We start from the raw sequence: 18,384 nt of genomic DNA on the forward strand, positions 1-18,384 counted from the left end.
GGGGTATTTTACTTGAACTAAGCAAAATTATCTGCCATTAGAACAAGAAAATTCGGCTTGTCAAGACTTTCCAAAACAAGTAAAATTAGCTAACCTCAATGAACCCCAAAATACCTTAAAATAAGTATATTCTCACTAATAACAAGTGCGCTTTTTTTGGAAGAAAAATAAATTAGACCTCTTTGCTCAATATGTTGAAAAATATTCTTAAATTAAGTAAATGCTAGTGCCATTATCTTGACATAATGATATGCGCTCTGCATTACATTTCTTGAAACCAGCAAACTTATACTAAAAACTAGCCTGCCGATATTATCGGCCGATAAATGTTTTAAAATGTAATAGCGTAAATTATCGGTATCGTTTTTGGGTTTTTTTAGGTTTTGTTTTTTATTAAATCAACATAAAAAACACAAGATACACTTACAATAAGTACACCAACCCAAAAAAACTTCCCTCCCCCATTTACACTCATTCACACAAAAGGGTTGTTTCTTTCTGTTATTAATATTCTGGTTCCTACATTATATATCAATATATATCAATACAGTCTGCAAGGGATACAGTCCGTAAGCACACATGATTGTGCGTGCTGCTGGTCCACTAATAGTACTAACCTTTAACAGTTCATTTTACTCATTTTCATTAATTACTAGTTTCTATGTAATGTTTTTATATTATTTTACTTTTTTTTTTATTCAAGAAAATGTTTTTAATTTATTTATCTTATTTTATTTTATTTTTATTTTTTAAAAGGACCTTATCTTCACCATAACTGGTTGTCCAAATTAGGCATAATATTGTGTTAATTCCACGACTATATATATTGGTATCGGTTGATATTGGTATCGGTAATTAAGAGTTGGACAAAATTGGAATATTAGGCAAAAAGCCATTATCGGACATCCCTACTAAAAACTAATTTATTGTTCTTAATGGAAAGGCAACAAGGCAAATGCTTGTTACTCTCGGGGGTCTCCTAGCCGCTTAGGCACATCATATGGTCTAAAAATGCATTTTTCCATTGATAACATGACATCATCGCGCCAAGTGCGTGCTATTTCAGTCAATTAGTGCGCATATATACTTTTTTTTTTTTTTTATTGTAATTTTGAAGAATTTATCTGAATGTGCAAGAACTATTTCTGTTCAAAATTGTTAGAAATGTCACATGTTAAATGTTTAAATAAATAATAAAAGTCCATTTGGCTGTCATCTGTTTTAATTATGAGACACAATTGTGTCAAAGTCATGATTTTTTTTTTCATGCTTGAAATAAGAAATTATTACTTTAAAAAAGTAGTTTTATACTTGTGAGTGTTGATGACACAGCTTTGCAACAGTTGATATTCTAGTTTCAAGCATGTTTTACTCAATATAGGTCATCAAATCTCAGCAACAAGCTGTAATATCTTACTGAGATCATTTAGGACCAAAACACTTAAAACAAGTAAAACACTCAGACATAAAATCTGCTTAGTGAGAAGAATGATCTTATCAGACAGAAAATAAGCAAATATCACCCTTATTTGAGATATTTCATCTTACTTAGATTTCAGATTTTGCAGTGTAGGAAGCCAGACAGTGTGTGGCGAGCAACGTGAATAAATAGTACTCTGATTAGTGCCTGGCAGCAGGTGAGCACCCATGGTAACAGAAAACGAACCCAGGGGTGCACAAAACAGGAACTGAGGGAGTCCAAAACTAAACAGAACATGATCCGGGCAACGGTTCATAACAACAAGTAGGCACACTGTGGAATTTGCTCACCCTTTTCATGTAACTTGACTAAGTACTGAGGATGCGACTATTACTCCCTGTAATGAGACTCCTGAGAGGCATTTTGCCACCTAAAGGGGGCAGCAAATATAGCTCTTTTTTTCCCTGATTTCTGCTTGTTATCACTTGGCTGTTGTCACAAGTTTGCTGTGGCCAACAGTACATGTGAGAATGCTGCACATTTAATTCTGCCGTGCATTGAAAAACAAATTGTGTGACTGCAGAGGTATCCATGCATCAAAATATCTATCCGTCCACTTTCCATTCTGGTTAGCATGTTCAGGGTTGCAGAGACCCCTGGACTTGAAAGGCAAACATAACCTGGACTGATTTCCAGTCACAGAGCAATTGATTCTACCTCAACTGCATGCGACAAAAAATATGTTTGTTCCAAACTTACACTAATGCTTAAAAGGGCTGTTTGCAACTTGCTCAAAGTGACATTTTTCAAAGACTAGCTTATGTTCCCATTAGTGGTTTGACAGAAAATATATGTGGTAAAACCTACTATATTTTTCTCACAAAAAGTGTTAAAAAACAACAAAAAACAAAAACACAATTAGGGGTATTTTATTTGAACTAAGCAAAATATCTGCCAATAGAACACGAAAATTTGGCTTGTCAAGACTTTCCAAAACAAGTAAAATTAGCTAACTTCAATGAACCCAAAAATACTTAAAATAAGTATATTCTCACTAATGATATGCGCTCGGCATTACATGTCTTGAAACCAGCAAACTTATACTAAAAACTAATGTATTGTTCTTAATGGAAAGGCAACAAGGCAACCGCTTGTTACTCTCGGGTCTCCTAGCCGCTTAGGCACATCATATTGCATTTTTCCATCGATAACATGACATCATCGTGCCAAATGCGTGCTCTTTCAGTCAAATAGCGCGCATATATACAGCCCTGGCCCCGGCCAAAATTTTTTTAATTGTAGTTTTGAAGAATTTATCTGAATGTGTATGAACTATCTCTGTTCAAAATTGTTAGAAATGTCACATGTTAAATGTTTAAATATTAACTGTCAGTTTACTGTACTGTGCCAACTGTACTACTATATGAGTACGCGTTTTCTATTGTTTCATTGAAAATAAAACAGCAAAGTCCATTTGGCTGTCATCTGTTTTTAATTAGGAGACACAATTGTGTCAAAGTCATGATTTTTTTTTTACATGCTTGAAATAAGAAATTATTAGCTCAGGCCCAGCGAAGCCAGCGGCGTATTAAAAAATTGATTATTAAAAATCGTTTTAAAAAAAAATTATGAATCATTTTAAAATCAGAATGAATAGGAATCACAATTTGGATGTGGATCGTTTTTTTGTTTTTTTTGCAGCCCTTTTTGTAAGAAGGAACTACACTGCAAAAAGTCAGTGTTCAAAAACCCCCCAAAGATATACAAAAATTAGGGGTATTTTATTTGAACCAAGCAAAGTTATCTGCCAAGAACAAGAAATTTGGCTTGTCAAGACTTTCCAAAACAAGTAAAATTAGCTAACCTCAATGAACCCAAAAATACCTCAAAATAAGTATATTCTCACTAATAACAACTGTACTACTATATGAGTACGTATGTTCTATTGTTTCATTGAAAATAAAACAGCAAAGTCCGTTTGGCTGTCATCTGTTTTAATTCCGAGACACAATTGTGTCAAAGTGATGATTTTTTTTTTCATGCCTGAAATAAGAAATTATTACTTTAAAAAAGTAGTTTTATACTTGTGAGTGTTGATGACACAGCTTTGCAACACTTGATATTCTACTTTGAAGCATGTTTTACTCAATATAGGTCATCAAATCTCAGCTACAAGCTGTAATATCTTACTGAGATCATTTAGGACCGAAAGCCTTAAAACAAGTAAAACACTCTAACATAAAATCTGCTTAGTGAGAAGAATTATCTTATCAGACAGAAAATAAGCAAATATCAGCCTTATCTGAGATATTTAATTTTACTTAGATTTTAGTTTTTGCAGTGTACTTTTGTGTAACAATTCGTTTTACCGCCCGGAGAAAATGATTGGTGTTTCCAGCGGTCACTGACCCTGTCTCGCCAACACGTACGCGCAGAGAGTGCGTGCACACATACAAGAACAGTCCAGGAGAAGTAACAAACAATTTGCAGTCATGTTGTTGTTAAGACACAATATACATTGAATGTTAGCTAATGCTAACTTTCCAAACCGCTATTTTTAGCTAACAACACCCAAAGCTAATGCCCGTGCGTTGTTACGTCATTGAAGCCGGAAGACGGCGGGATATAACGACTGATTTACATTGGAAAGTTAGCGCCCTGGAAGCATCCGTGTAAATACTGCAAACAGCCTCTTTAATTGTGTCCCTGGCAGCATTCACACTCGTGGTTTACAAACTGGTCCTGACCATAAGAGAAGGGTTGCCAACCGTCCCTTGGAAAAACGGAATCAACCCGTATTTAGAAACTGATGTGTATTTCTGGTCTTGTCGTCCTCGTCCGGACAGAGGGATGACAGGGCAGTGCGGCTGGATCAAAAAGAGACATCGGAGACGCTTTACTGAACCTAACTTTATTACAAGCGAGTGTCATTAGTCATTAGTCATTAGTACCGGAAGGAACTCCGGTTAAAAAATGAAGAACTCCTAACCCGGAGAAGCCAAACCATCAGTTATATATTCCTTCTGTCTCAGTCTGGGTGTGTGGTAAGTCAGGATAGCACAACCTGACCATGTAAGTGTCCGGAAAACAAGTGCTTTAAGTCATCACTCAAATGTTGGCGTTATGCTCGACAGGTAGTCTCTTCTCAAGGATATGGTTATCACCTTTGCAGTCCCAATTCAATGTTTCATCAATCAATGTTTATTTATATATCCCTAAATTTACAAGTGTCTCAAAGGGCTGCACAAGCCACAACGACATCCTCGGTTCAGATCCCACATAAGGGGATGCAAATTAAAGCCTTTTTTCCTCTAATCCACCTGCGAATATCAAATTAAGGGGCCTTATCTATTTATGTGCTCAAACTGAAATACCACTATTTAATTAAACTTGGTGGTTTGCCTTCTCCAAGTTGGATGTAAATCTTCACCATAAGCAACACATGGTATGAGTTAATTAATTCACTTCAAAACAAAAGTACACGTTGAGCCCTCAAGATTTGTCCCGTGTTTTTTATTACTGGATATAGGTGCCGGTTATTTTTTCATCATGTTCCTGCGTTGGTGATGTGGCAGAGGAGCCAATTGTTTGTTTTTTTTGGTATATTATGTCAAGTAAGCAGTAAGGAACATACTGTATACATCACACCTGGGCAAAGTCACCGCCTCTGTCTATGGTGCTGAGGACGAGCACCATCGGATGGGGGCGGGGCATGTGCTGACGGCGAGACACAGCCGATAGGTGATTAGATTTCACAGGTGGTACGTGTTAATCTAATCATCTGTTGTCTTTAACAGTAAGCGGCCGAGAGCAGGGGAGGAGAGAAGGACTGAAAAGTCACGGACTTCTGAAAATACTTTTTGATTCATTGTTGAGCATTAAAACTTTGTTAAAAACTGCACGCCTGGCTTCGGTGACGTGTGCTAGGAAGCAACTTCTACAGTTACTTTGGTAATCTAATTAGTTACTATGGTAATCTACGTCACAGCAGCTCAGACGAGGCACCAAGCAGTGTGGGTGGGGAGCGTTTCCACAGCGGCCAGCCTGAAATACGGGTGTCAGGGTCAGACACGGACTGAGATTTTTACAACAAAGTTCTAAAGCTTAGAGATATATCAGATTGGAGGTGTTTTTGTTTTTGTTTTTGTTTTTTCACGTTCATATTTTCCTGTTTGTTGCATTTTTGTCGCGTTTCGCTTGATTGTAAAATATGTCGATCGAAGGGAGTGTGGTGTTCATACAGTATGTTGTCAATATTCAGTGTTTTATCGTTCATAGTTAATATTGTGAATCCCACATTCTTTATTTTCATTAGCATTCTAGGTGTCTCATTCAGTAAAAAAAATTTTTTAATTCCATTCCGTCTTTTAGGGCGGTCTGTCATAACGTGTTTAGCATTCAATCAGACATTATTGTGAGGTGTTGTATTAGTGTTCCAAAAAATAGATACACCGGCCCCCAGACACATTGTTTTCTCTAAATTTGGCCCCTGAGTGAAAATAATTGCCCACACTGCAAAAAGTCAGTGGTCAAAAACAAGAAAAAAAAAATACAAAAATGAGGGGTATTTTACTTGAACTAAGCAAAATTATCTGCCATTAGAACAAGAAAATTCGGCTTGTCAAGACTTTCCAAAACAAGTAAAATTAGCTAACCTCAATGAACCCCAAAATACCTTAAAATAAGTATATTCTCACTAACAACAAGTGCACTTTTTTTGGTAGAAAAAAAAATTAGACCTCTTTGCTCAATATGTTGAAAAATATTCTTAAATTAAGTAAATGCTAGTGCCATTATCTTGACATAATGATATGCGCTCGGCATTACATTTCTTGAAACCAGCAAACTTGCACTAAAAACTATTTTATTTTTCTTAATGGAAAGGCAAAATGGCAACGCTCAGGCAAATCCTATTGTCGAAAAATGCATTTTTCCATCGATAACATGACATCATCGCGCCAAGTGCGTGCTCTATCAGTCAAATAGTGAGCAAGGAATATAGTATATACAGGTAAAAGCCAGTAAATTAGAATATTTTGAAAAACTTGAGTTATTTCAGTAATTGCATTCAAAAGGTGTAACTTGTACATTATATTTATTCATTGCACACAGACTGATGCATTCAAATGTTTATTTCATTTAATTTTGATGATTTGAAGTGGCAACAAATGAAAATCCAAAATTCCGTATGTCACAAAATTTGAATATTACGTAAGGCTAATACAAAAAAGGGATTTTTAGAAATGTTGGCCAACTGAAAAGTATGAAAATGAAAAATATGAGCATGTACAAAACTCAATACTTGGTTGGAGCTCCTTTTGCCTCAATTACTGCGTTAATGCGGCGTGGCATGGAGTCGATGAGTTTCTGGCACTGCTCAGGTGTTATGAGAGCCCAGGTTTCTCTGATAGTGGCCTTCAACTCTTCTGCGTTTTTGGGTCTGGCATTCTGCATCTTCCTTTTCACAATACCCCACAGATTTTCTATGGGGCTAAGGTCAGGGGAGTTGGCGGGCCAATTTAGAACAGAAATACCATGGTCTGTAAACCAGGCACGGGTAGATTTTGCGCTGTGTGCAGGCGCCAAGTCCTGTTGGAACTTGAAATCTCCATCTCCATAGAGCAGGTCAGCAGCAGGAAGCATGAAGTGCTCTAAAACTTGCTGGTAGACGGCTGCGTTGACCCTGGATCTCAGGAAACAGAGTGGACCGACACCAGCAGATGACATGGCACCCCAAACCATCACTGATGGTGGAAACTTTACACTAGACTTCAGGCAACGTGGATCCTGTGCCTCTCCTGTCTTCCTCCAGACTCTGGGACCTCGATTTCCAAAGGAAATGCAAAATTTGCATGGTTGGGTGATGGTTTGGGGTGCCATGTCATCTGCTGGTGTCGGTCCACTCTGTTTCCTGAGATCCAGGGTCAACGCAGCCGTCTACCAGCAAGTTTTAGAGCACTTCATGCTTCCTGCTGCTGACCTGCTCTATGGAGATGGAGATTTCAAGTTCCAACAGGACTTGGCGCCTGCACACAGCGCAAAATCTACCCGTGCCTGGTTTACGGACCATGGTATTTCTGTTCTAAATTGGCCCGCCAACTCCCCTGACCTTAGCCCCATAGAAAATCTGTGGGGTATTGTGAAAAGGAAGATGCAGAATGCCAGACCCAAAAACGCAGAAGAGTTGAAGGCCACTATCAGAGCAACCTGGGCTCTCATAACACCTGAGCAGTGCCAGAAACTCATCGACTCCATGCCACGCCGCATTAACGCAGTAATTGAGGCAAAAGGAGCTCCAACCAAGTATTGAGTATTGTACATGCTCATATTTTTCATTTTCATACTTTTCAGTTGGCCAACATTTCTAAAAATGCCTTTTTTGTATTAGCCTTAAGTAATATTCTAATTTTGTGACACACGGAATTTTGGATTTTCATTTGTTGCCACTTCGAATCATCAAAATTAAATGAAATAAACATTTGAATGCATCAGTCTGTGTGCAATGAATAAATATAATGTACAAGTTACACCTTTTGAATGCAATTACTGAAATAAATCAAGTTTTTCAAAATATTCTAATTTACTGGCTTTTACCTGTATATATATATATATTTTATTTTTATTTTTTAAATTTATTTATTTATTTTTTTTTTTTATTGTAATTTTGAAGAATTTGTCTGTTCAAAATATTTCTGTTCAAAATTGTTTTGAAATGTCACATGTTAAATGTTTAAATATTAACTGTCAGTTTAATTATGAGACCCAATTGTGTCAAAGTCATGTTTTGTTTTTTTATTTCATGCTTGAAATAAGACATTTTTACTTTGAAAAAGCAGTTTTATACATGTGAATGTTGATGACACAGCTTTGCAACAGTTGATATTCTAGTTTCAAGCATGTTTTACTCAATATAGGTCATAACATCTCAGCAACAAGCTGTAATATCTTACTGAGATCATTTAGGACCAAAACAATTAAAACAAGTAAAACACTCTAACACAAAATCTGCTTAGTGAGAAGAATGATCTTATCAGACAGAAAATAAGCAAATATCACCCTTATTTGAGATATTTCATCTTACTTATATTTCAGTTTTTGCAGTGCAGTAGTTGATGTTGCTCTGTAACCGGATCAGTACATTCTCTGCGCACGAGTGGAATGCGTGGTGAAAGACTTGAGATGCACTTTGCCTTGGATCTTGGCAACACTAACATTAGCCATCTTTATGCCCTCCCCAAACCCCTTCCTTCCCCCCCCGGGTTCTCCAACCTCTCTTCCCTTTGCGGACCAGCATATGCGCGAGGCTGCGGAGCGGAGGCAGCAGCTGGAGTTGGAGCATGAGCAGGCCTTGGCTGTACTCAATGCAAAGCAGCAGGAGATTGACCTGCTCCAGAAGGTAAGATACGTCAGGTTGACCCTTAAAGAGGTGGTGTTGTTTGCTGAGTCAGCATTGGTTGATTTGGTTGAACAAGCGATGGCGATACGTTCCAGTTCAGTGTCGGTCGAGGCAGTCGGCGTCTCTCCCGAAATGTCATCCCTGGCCCTACTTGAGCCACCGTCCCCTCACACCACCCACCTTCTCCACAAACCAGCACCCACGTTGCAAAGTGGTTATGATGCCTGTTCCGAAGGCCGTTTTGGTGCTTGGCCTTTTCTTTTCTGTGCTGGCTTTAGTGTCAAAGCGAGTCAGGCAAAGGCCGAGATTGTTGATAGTGTGAACGTGATAGGAATTGTCGCGTCGCTCTGGCTTCGCAGTCGACCACTCACAGGCGGCTTTTTCCTCTCGTTAGCAGAAGCTCATTACTGCTTTATCTGCCTTCCGATGTTCCGCATTCCCCGTAATTAATTGCCAGCAAAGTAGATTTATGAAAGTGCTAAGTCGACGGATGCGTGCATGTTTTCTCTCAACAGATGTTCATCTTTTTGAATTACCGTAGTAAGTATAAGTCGCACCGGAGTATAAGTCGCACCTGCCGAAAATGCATAATAAAAAAGGAAAAAAACATATATATGTCGCACTGGAGCCCGGCCAAACTATGAAAAAAACTGCGACTTATAGTCGGAAAAATACGTTTTGTTTTTTTTCTGCCACATTTATTCGATGTAGAGTTGTACGTTATACCGGTATTAGTATACCTTATTTTTCAGACTATAAGTTGCAGTTTTTTAATAGTTTGGCCATGGGTGCGTCTTATACTCAGGAGCGACTTATGTGTGAAATTATTAACACATTACCGTAAAATATCCAAATAATATTATTTAGCTCATTCACGTAAGAGACTAGACGTATAAGATTTCGTGGGATTTAGCGATTAGGAGTGACAGATTGTTTGGTAAACGTATAGCATGTTCTATATGTTATAGTTATTTGAATGACTCTTACCATAATATGTTACGTTAACATACCAGGCACGTTCTCAGTTGGTTACTTATGCCTCGTATAACGTACACTTATTCAGTCTGTTGTTCACTATTCTTTATTTATTTTAAATTGCCTTTCAAATGTCTATTCTTGGTGTTGGGTTTTATCAAATAAATTTCCCCCAAAAATGCGACTTATACTCCAGTGCGACATATATGTTTTTTTTTCCTTCTTTATTATGCATTTTCGGCCGGTGCGACTTATACTCCGGTGCGACTTATACTCCAAAAAATACGGTAGTACCGCAATATTTTTGTGTCCTGGCCATGACGTTAAAGTGCATCCAGCAGTGTAGGCTCCTCTAAGGGGGTCTTGGGGCACTAGGAGGTTTCACTGCAAAAAGTCAGTGTTCAAAAATAAGACAAAAAAAAAAAAAAAAGAGGGGTATTTTATTTGAACTAAGCTAAATTATCTGCCAATAGAACAATAAAATTTGGCTTGTCAAGACTTTCTAAAACAGATAAAATTAGCTAACCTCAATGAACCCAAAATATTTTAAAATAAGTATATTCTCATTAATAACAAGTGCACTTTTCTTGGTAGAAAAAAAAGATACCTTTTTGCTCAATATGTTGAAAAATATTCTTAAATTAAGTAAATGCCAGTGCCATTATCTTGACATAATGATATGCGCTCGGCATTACATTTCTTGAAACCAGCAAACTTATACTAAAAACTAATTTATTGTTCTTAATGGAAAGGCAACAAGGCAACCACTTGTTACTCTCGGGGTCTCCTCGCCGCTCAGGCAAATCATATTGTCTAAAAATGCATTTTTCCATCGATAACATGACATCATCACGCCAAGTGCGTGCTCTTTCAGTCAATTAGTGCGCATATATACAGCCCGGCCCCCGGCAAAAAAATTTAAATTGTAATTTTGAAGAATTTATCTGAATGTGCATGAACTATTTCTGTTCAAATTTGTTGGAAATGTTAAATGTTTAAATATAAACTGTCAGTTTACTGTACTGTGCCAACTGTACTACTATATGAGTACATATTTTCTATTGTTTCATTGAAAATAAAACAGCAAAGTTCATTTGGCTGTCATCTGTTTTAATTATGAGACACAATTTTGTCGAAATCATGATTTTTTTTTTCATGCTTGAAATAAGAAATTATTACTTTAAAAAAGTAGTTTTATACTTGTGAGTGTTGATGACACAGCTTTGCAACAGTTGATATTCTAGTTTCAAGCATGTTTTACTCAATATAGGTCATCAAATCTCAGCAACAAGCTGTAATATCTTACTGAGATCATTTAGGACCAAAACCCTTAAAACAAGTAAAACACTCTAATATAAAATCTGCTTAGTGAGAAGAATTATCTTATCAGACAGAAAATAAGCAAATATCACCCTTATTTGAGATATTTAATCTTACTTAGTTCAGTTTTTGCAGTGTTACTACTGTTACCCCAGGTGGCCCTTGGCAAAGGTCTAGTACCTGACTGCCCCCTAGCCAGGGATACGGTGAAGACCTCAACGACGGAGCAGGCGGAAGACGGTAGATTTAAGAACTACCACAACGGCTGCGATGGCGGAAGAAGGCTGCAGCAGAAAAGGGTTCCCAGTCGTCTTGGACTCCATGCCACTGGACCCTGACCCGATTTCTGTCACAGATCGTGTGGTGACTGTCTGTGCACCAGTCTCCCCACGTTAAACTAAGTCACGCACAGGCATCCTCCATAAAGGGATACACCCCTACCAGGAGGATCGTCATACTCGTTCGAGTGACCGCCGATGATGAGTACCGCGATACTAATGAATCATATTCGGTACTATACCGCCTCTGAAAAGTCGTAAAATTGCTGGTTTACGAGCAGACGAGCATGTCCGGCAGCGCACAATCACGGAGTACTTACAAGCAGACACAGTGTGTAGACAGAAAAGGGAGAACGGACGCATTTTGGTCTAAAAACTAACGATAAAGGTGAAGTTATAACACTGAAACGCCCTCAGGAAGAGGTGCTTTAAGACATGGCTAGCTAGTTAGCGGCTAAAGTCCATCCACAGTCGGCAGTGTTTTAGCTACTTCTAAATCACTAATCCTCGCCTCCATGGCGACAAATAAAGTAAGTTTCTTACAAGTATCATCCCTGCAGGACGAGGAATAGCTAAACATGCTTCACTACACACCGTAGTCACCGGCGTCAAAATGTAAACAAACGCCATTGGTGGATCTACACCTAACATCCACTGTAATGATATCAAGTACAGGAGCGTATCGAGTCGATACTACTATGATTACATCAACAATTTTTAGCATCACGAAATCTTCTTTTGTTTTTTTTAAGTTTATATTATGTTTATAAACTCAGAAAAAATGTCCCTGGACCCATGAAGACTTTGAATATGACCAATGTATGATCCTGTAACTACTTGGTATCGGATTGATGCCCAAATGTGGGGTATCATCCAAAAGTAATGTAAAGTGTCAAACAACAAAAGAATAAGTGATTATTAAATGTTAACAGAAGTGTAGATAGAACATGTTAAAAGAGAAAGTAAGAAGATATTAACAGTAAATTAACAAGTAGATTAATAATTCATTTTCTACCACTTGTCCTTAATAATGTTGACAAAATAATAGAATGATAAATGACACAATATGTTACTGCATACGTCAGCAGACTAAATTAGGAGCCTTTGTTTGTTTACTTACTACTAAAAGACAAGTTGTCTTGTATGTTCACTATTTTATTTAAGGACAAACTTGCAATAAGAAACAAATGTTTAATATACTGTAATATTTTTTTGGTAAAATAAAGCCAATAATGCAATTTTTCGTGGTCCCCTTTATTTATAAAAAAGTATCGAAAAGTATCGAAATACATTTAGGTTCTGGTACCAAAATATTGGTATCGGGACAACACTAATTTGATGTTACGTGGTTTAAAAAAAAAAAAAAAAATCCCTTCCTTCCCACACTCTTCACACTTTTTAATGCTTTCTGAGAGAGATTGACGTTTATTGCTGTTGATAACCTACATTGGAAAACTAGAGCGGTGAATACATTTAAAACTGGGGTGTTCAAACTTTTTACAGACAGGGCCACAAACATAAAAATTGAAGAATACAGGAACATTAAAGGACTATGTAGGTCAATATGTGCTTAATATCTAGAAAAACACCACTATCTTAGCTTTGTGTTATAGGTAACAAAGCAAATTATATTAATTCATGATTATTTTATTTGTATTCCATATTTTATTTAACCTTTCAGTCACCTTCTTTGAATTGTATGCCTCCGTAAAGCACTTTGAATTGCCCATTGAAATATAAAATCTCTTCATATTCGTTTTTTTTTTTTTTACTAATATTGTTATTATAACACACTGCAAAAACAGCTATATACAAAACAAGCTCAAATTATTTTCATAAAAAAACTTGATCTTTTTCAAGTGAAAAAAAACTGCCAAAGGTTAGCAAACTTTGCTTGACTAGAATTTCTAAAACTATATTTATTTTTCTTGTGACTTTAAGAATATAATGAGTCCAAAAATAAGAATTCAGGTCTAAGTTTAAGCAAGTTGTTCTTAACACAAAGCTGGATTTAAGTAACATGTCCCTATTACAAGGTAAGATTAAACCATATTTTATTGTAATAGAGTCGATTATTGTTAGATTGGTTTAGATTCTTATTATATTCACAAATTGAGATAAAATGTACTTTTATGAGACTAAATTTAAGCAAATTATTATTACATAATCTAGATTTAGGATTATCTTTCTTTATTGATAAAAATGAATACTCTTAAAATTACAAGTTGCTACATATACTGAACACAAATATAAACACAACACTAGTTTTAGCTCCCATTTTTCATCAGTCGAACTCAAAGATCTAAAGCTTTTACTATATACACAAAATATCTATCCCTCTCAAATATTTTTCACAAATCTGTCCAAATCTGTGTTAGTGAGCATTTCTTATGTGCCAAGATAATCCATCACACCTCACAGGTGTGGCATATCAAGATGCTGATTAAACAGTGTGATTATTGCACAGGTGTGCCTTAGTCTGCCCACAATAAAAGGCCATTCTGAAATAAGCAGTATTGCTTTTTTGGGGGTGAGAAAAGCAGTCAATATCGGGTGTGACCACTAATTGTCTCACACAGTTCACACATCACATAGAGTTGATCAGATTGTTGATTGTGGCCTCTGGAATGTTGGTCCACTCCTCTTCAATGCGGAGTTGCTGGATATTGCCAGGAACTAAAACACTTTTGTCGTATACACCTGATGGATGCGGCGGTCCTGGACTGGCGTGCGTGGTATGTGGTTGTGAGGCCGGTTGGATGTACTGCCAATTGTCTGAAACGCCTTTGGAGGCGACTTATGGTAGAAAAATGAACATTCAATTCACGGGCAACAGCTCTGGTGGACATTTTCCTGCAGTCAACATGCCAACTGCACTCCGTCTCAAAACTTGCCATATCTGCGGCATTGCGGCGTGTGCCAAAACTGCATATTTCAGACTGGCATTTTATCGTGGGTGTCATGATCTGTGGTCTGGATCATGTTTTTTGTTATTTTCGGTTTAAGACTCCATTAGTTCCTGTTTGCACTCCCTTGTTTGTTTTAGTTTCCATGACGACTGATTAGTTTCACCTGTCTCATGTGTTTGACTCACGCACCTGCTCTAATCAGAGACTATTATTTAAGCCTTTTTTGCCAGTTAGTCGTCCTGGCGACATTGCTCTGTTTTGACTTTCCACGCCACAGTTCATGCTGTTCGATTCATGCCGTGTCCCAGTAAGTCTTTTTGTTTCACGTCCATAGTTCTTGCTATTTGTTTCAAGCCACAGTTTAGTGAGTTTTTTTCATGTTTTTATTTTCATGGTTCATGTCCATAGTTTATGCTAAGTCTTAGCTTTTGGTTTCCTGCGTTAAGCTGTGTCTTTCGCCTTGAGCGCTTTTTGTAGTACTTTGAGTTTGAATAATTAAAAGGGAACATTATCACCAGACCTATGTAAGCGTCAATATATACCTTGATGTTGCAGAAAAAAGACCATATATTTTTTTAAACGATTTCCGAACTCTAAATGGGTGAATTTTGGCGAATTAAACGCCTTTCTATTATTCGCTCTCGGAGCGATGACGTCACAACGTGACGTCACATCGGGAAGCAATCCGCCATTTTCTCACTTTCGTCGGTGTGTTGTCGGAGGGTGTAACAACACGAACAGGGACGGATTCAAGTTGCACCAGTGGCCCAAAGATGCGAAAGTGGCAAGAAATTGGACGAAATTTGTTCAAAATACGAGGGTGTGCGGAAAGCCGATGAAATGGTCAGTCGTTTGTTCCGCACACTTTACCGACGAAAGCAATGCTACGACAGAGATGGCAAGAATGTGTGGATATCCTGCGACACTCAAAGCAGATGCATTTCCAACGATAAAGTCAAAGAAATCTGCCGCCAGACCCCCATTGAATCTGCCGGAGTATGTGAGCTATTCAGGGACAAAGGACCTCGGTAGCACGGCAAGCAATGGTGGCAGTTTGTTCCCGCAGACGAGCGAGCTAAACCCCCTGGATCTCTTGGCTCACACCGTCTTTTATGCCACCGAAGATGATCAAGAGAAGAATATCGACCCTAGCTTCCCTGGTCTGCTGACATCAACTCCAAAACTGGACAGATCAGCTTTCAGGAAAAGAGCGCGGATGAGGGTATGTCTACAGAATATATTAATTGATGAAAACTTTATTCATTACTCGCGGTTGTACGTAAATTATTATACATAAACTGTGTTTACCAATAATTTAGCTTAAAAACATTTATTTTTTTCAATCATTCGAGTACATTCGGGTAGTCTTGTGTAATGCAATATTTTGTGTCTATTTAGGTATGGTTAACCTGAGTGCTGAAATCGTGGAAAAATATATGTTCTTAGCGCGCCTGAAATGGGCTGTCTGCACTCTCAAAGTGCATGTTGTTGCCAAATGTATTTCATATGCTGTAAACCTAGTTCATAGTTGTTAGTTTCCTTTAATGCCAAACAAACACATACCAATCGTTGGTTAGAAGGCGATCGCCGAATTCGTCCTCGCTTTCTCCCGTGTCGCTGGCTGTCGTGTCGTTTTCGTCGGTTTCGCTTGCATACGGTTCAATCCGATATGGCTCAATAGCTTCAGTTTCTTCTTCAATTTCGTTTTCGCTACCTGCCTCCACACTACAACCATCCGTTTCAATACATGCGTAAGCTGTATTGAAACGGAAATCCGAGTCTGAATCCGAGCTAATGTCGCTATACCTTGCTGTTCTATCCGCCATGTTTGTTTGTATCGGCATCACTGTGTGATGTCACAGGAAAATGGACGGGTGTATATAACGATGGTTAAAATCAGGCACTTTGAAGCTTTTTTTAGGGATATTGCGTGATGGGTAAAATTAAAAAAAAAAACGTCGAAAAATAAAATAAGCCACTGGGAACTGATTTTTAATGGTTTTAACCCTTCTGAAATTGTGATAATGTTCCCCTTTAAATAATGTTCCTACCTTCAAGCCTTGTCCAGTATAGTCCGATTGCATCCCGGGAGAACAATCCTTGCAGTAAGCCGCGTAAAACTCCACGTTATGACAGTGGGCAGCCTAAGGCACACCTGTGCAACAATCACGCTGTTTAATCAGCATCTTGATATGCCAAATTCATTGTGTTGATATGGTGCTGGAATACCCATCAAAGTGGACAACTAATTTTTTGACCTCTGTATTTGTCAAATCCTAGTTACGGCCCTGACTATAATCAATATCTGTCACAAATGATGACATCTTCATTTCATTCCATTCACGTGTTGGCGCTTCCACACCATCCTCAGCTGAAGCCGTTCAATGTGATTGCACAAACATCTGCGTCTATTTCATAGACTGTTCATCTTGTCTTGGGTGTGTTTGCCTGTAGAGTTAAATGGGAATTGTGAAAAGTCCTCGTTGGAACTTATTTTCTTCTCAAAAATGTTACGCACCGTAGATTTGCTTCTTTTCAGTCTGCTCCCAATAATCCTTTGTGAAAATGTGAAGTAACCATTTGATCAATCAGCTGCAGAGATGGAGAAACTGTGTCCAATGTGTTTCTTGAAGGGGTACTGCACTTATTTTTGGAGTTTTGCCCACCATCCATGTGTGATTATAATACATGACTTTCTAATTTTCTGGGAATTTAAATAGTAAAAAAAAAACTGCTAGTACAAGGTGGTCAACACATCAGGTAATGGGACTAATCTATTCCACCAATAAATCCCTCGAAAAACTGCCAAAAACTGCCAACAAGGTTCAAATTGGATGGCGTGACCTGCATAGTGACCAAGCTACTCGGGATGGGAATCTTTTTGTGCCTGACGATTCAATCCGATTTCTGGGGTGACGATTGTCCATTCAAACCGATTCTCACAATGTATTAGTGAAGGGAAGTGAAATATATTTATATAGCGCTTTTACATAGTGAAACCCAATATCTAAGTTACATTTAAACCAGTGTGGGTGGTACTGGGAGCAGGTGGGTAAAGTGTCTTGCCCAAGGACACGACGGCAGTGACTAGGATGGCGGAAGCGGGGATCGAACCTGGAACCCTCAAGTTGCTGGCACGGCCGTTCTACCAACTGAGCTATACCGCCCCAAAACCAGTATTATTTGGTATGATTAAACAATTACAATGAAACTTTTTCAAAACAGGTTAGAGGTTCGTAAAGCTCCTTTTTAAAAACATAGATTATTTAAAAAACAAAAAAAACAATGTTTTTTGTATTGTTTTTTGAAACAATATAGAACATGCTATACGTTTACCAAACAATCTGTCACTCCTAATCGCTAAATCCCATGAAATCTTATACGTCTAGTCTCTTACGTGAATGAGCTAAATAATATTATTTGATATTTTACGATAATGTGTTAATAATTTCACACATAAGTCGCTCCTGAGTATAAGTCGCGCCCCCGGCCAAACTATGAAAAAAAACTGCGACTTATAGTCCGAAAAATATGTTATTTAAAAAGGGTGTTTGAGGTTTTTTAAGAGTGCTTTATAGGCGGGATAAATTACCTGCATTGTTAGCCGCCTCTTACTAGCAGTTGTTTAATATTTAAAATGCACAGAAAAGGAAAGTACATGTTTTCGTTTCTTTTCTTGTTCTTGTGGCTCATGATCGGCAATGTTCCAAAAAAGGTGCAATTCCCCCTTTTAGACTAATCATAGTGATGAAAATGTTTTGAATGAAGTCATCCTGATCTGAAGCACTGCATCTGTGTTTCCCAGGCTCAGGTTGTGGCTAAAAAGGAACATGAAGGCGCGGTTCATCTGTTAGAGGTGAGCGTCTGTACTGAGGGGGCGGGGCTTTGCATGTGTCGATTTCATGTAATATTGCAATATAACATACAAGTAATACACTACTAAATAGAGGTGTGTAAGCAGGTCATTTGTGGTTCTGGGTGTGAACAGTTGAGGGTAATGTTTTAATGGTGTTTTCAATGAAAATGAGCATGAGTGATAATGTTGTTTTTTTTTACATCTCTTTTTACTGCATTGGTGTTGTTGCT

At 37.8% G+C, this 18,384-nt stretch overlaps 1 protein-coding gene across 16 annotated transcripts in view; it reads left to right on the forward strand.

Moving 5' to 3' along the window:
- The window catches only part of rimbp2b (RIMS binding protein 2b), a 276,812-nt gene that overhangs the window by 193,745 nt on the left and 64,683 nt on the right, over positions 1–18,384 (forward strand). For 14 of the 16 annotated variants that reach the window (XM_061986076.1, XM_061986078.1, XM_061986082.1 and 11 more), the window contains 2 exons: positions 8,712–8,816; positions 18,104–18,154. In XM_061986076.1, the coding sequence (XP_061842060.1) occupies positions 8,712–8,816; positions 18,104–18,154 (156 nt within the window). The remainder of the gene's footprint in view (positions 1–8,711; positions 8,817–18,103; positions 18,155–18,384) is intronic. The other 2 variants (XM_061986070.2, XM_061986077.2) reach the window with 1 other exon arrangement.

The sequence above is a fragment of the Nerophis lumbriciformis genome, linkage group LG12 (assembly GCF_033978685.3).
Source record: "Nerophis lumbriciformis linkage group LG12, RoL_Nlum_v2.1, whole genome shotgun sequence".
Taxonomy (NCBI): Eukaryota; Metazoa; Chordata; class Actinopteri; order Syngnathiformes; family Syngnathidae; genus Nerophis; species Nerophis lumbriciformis.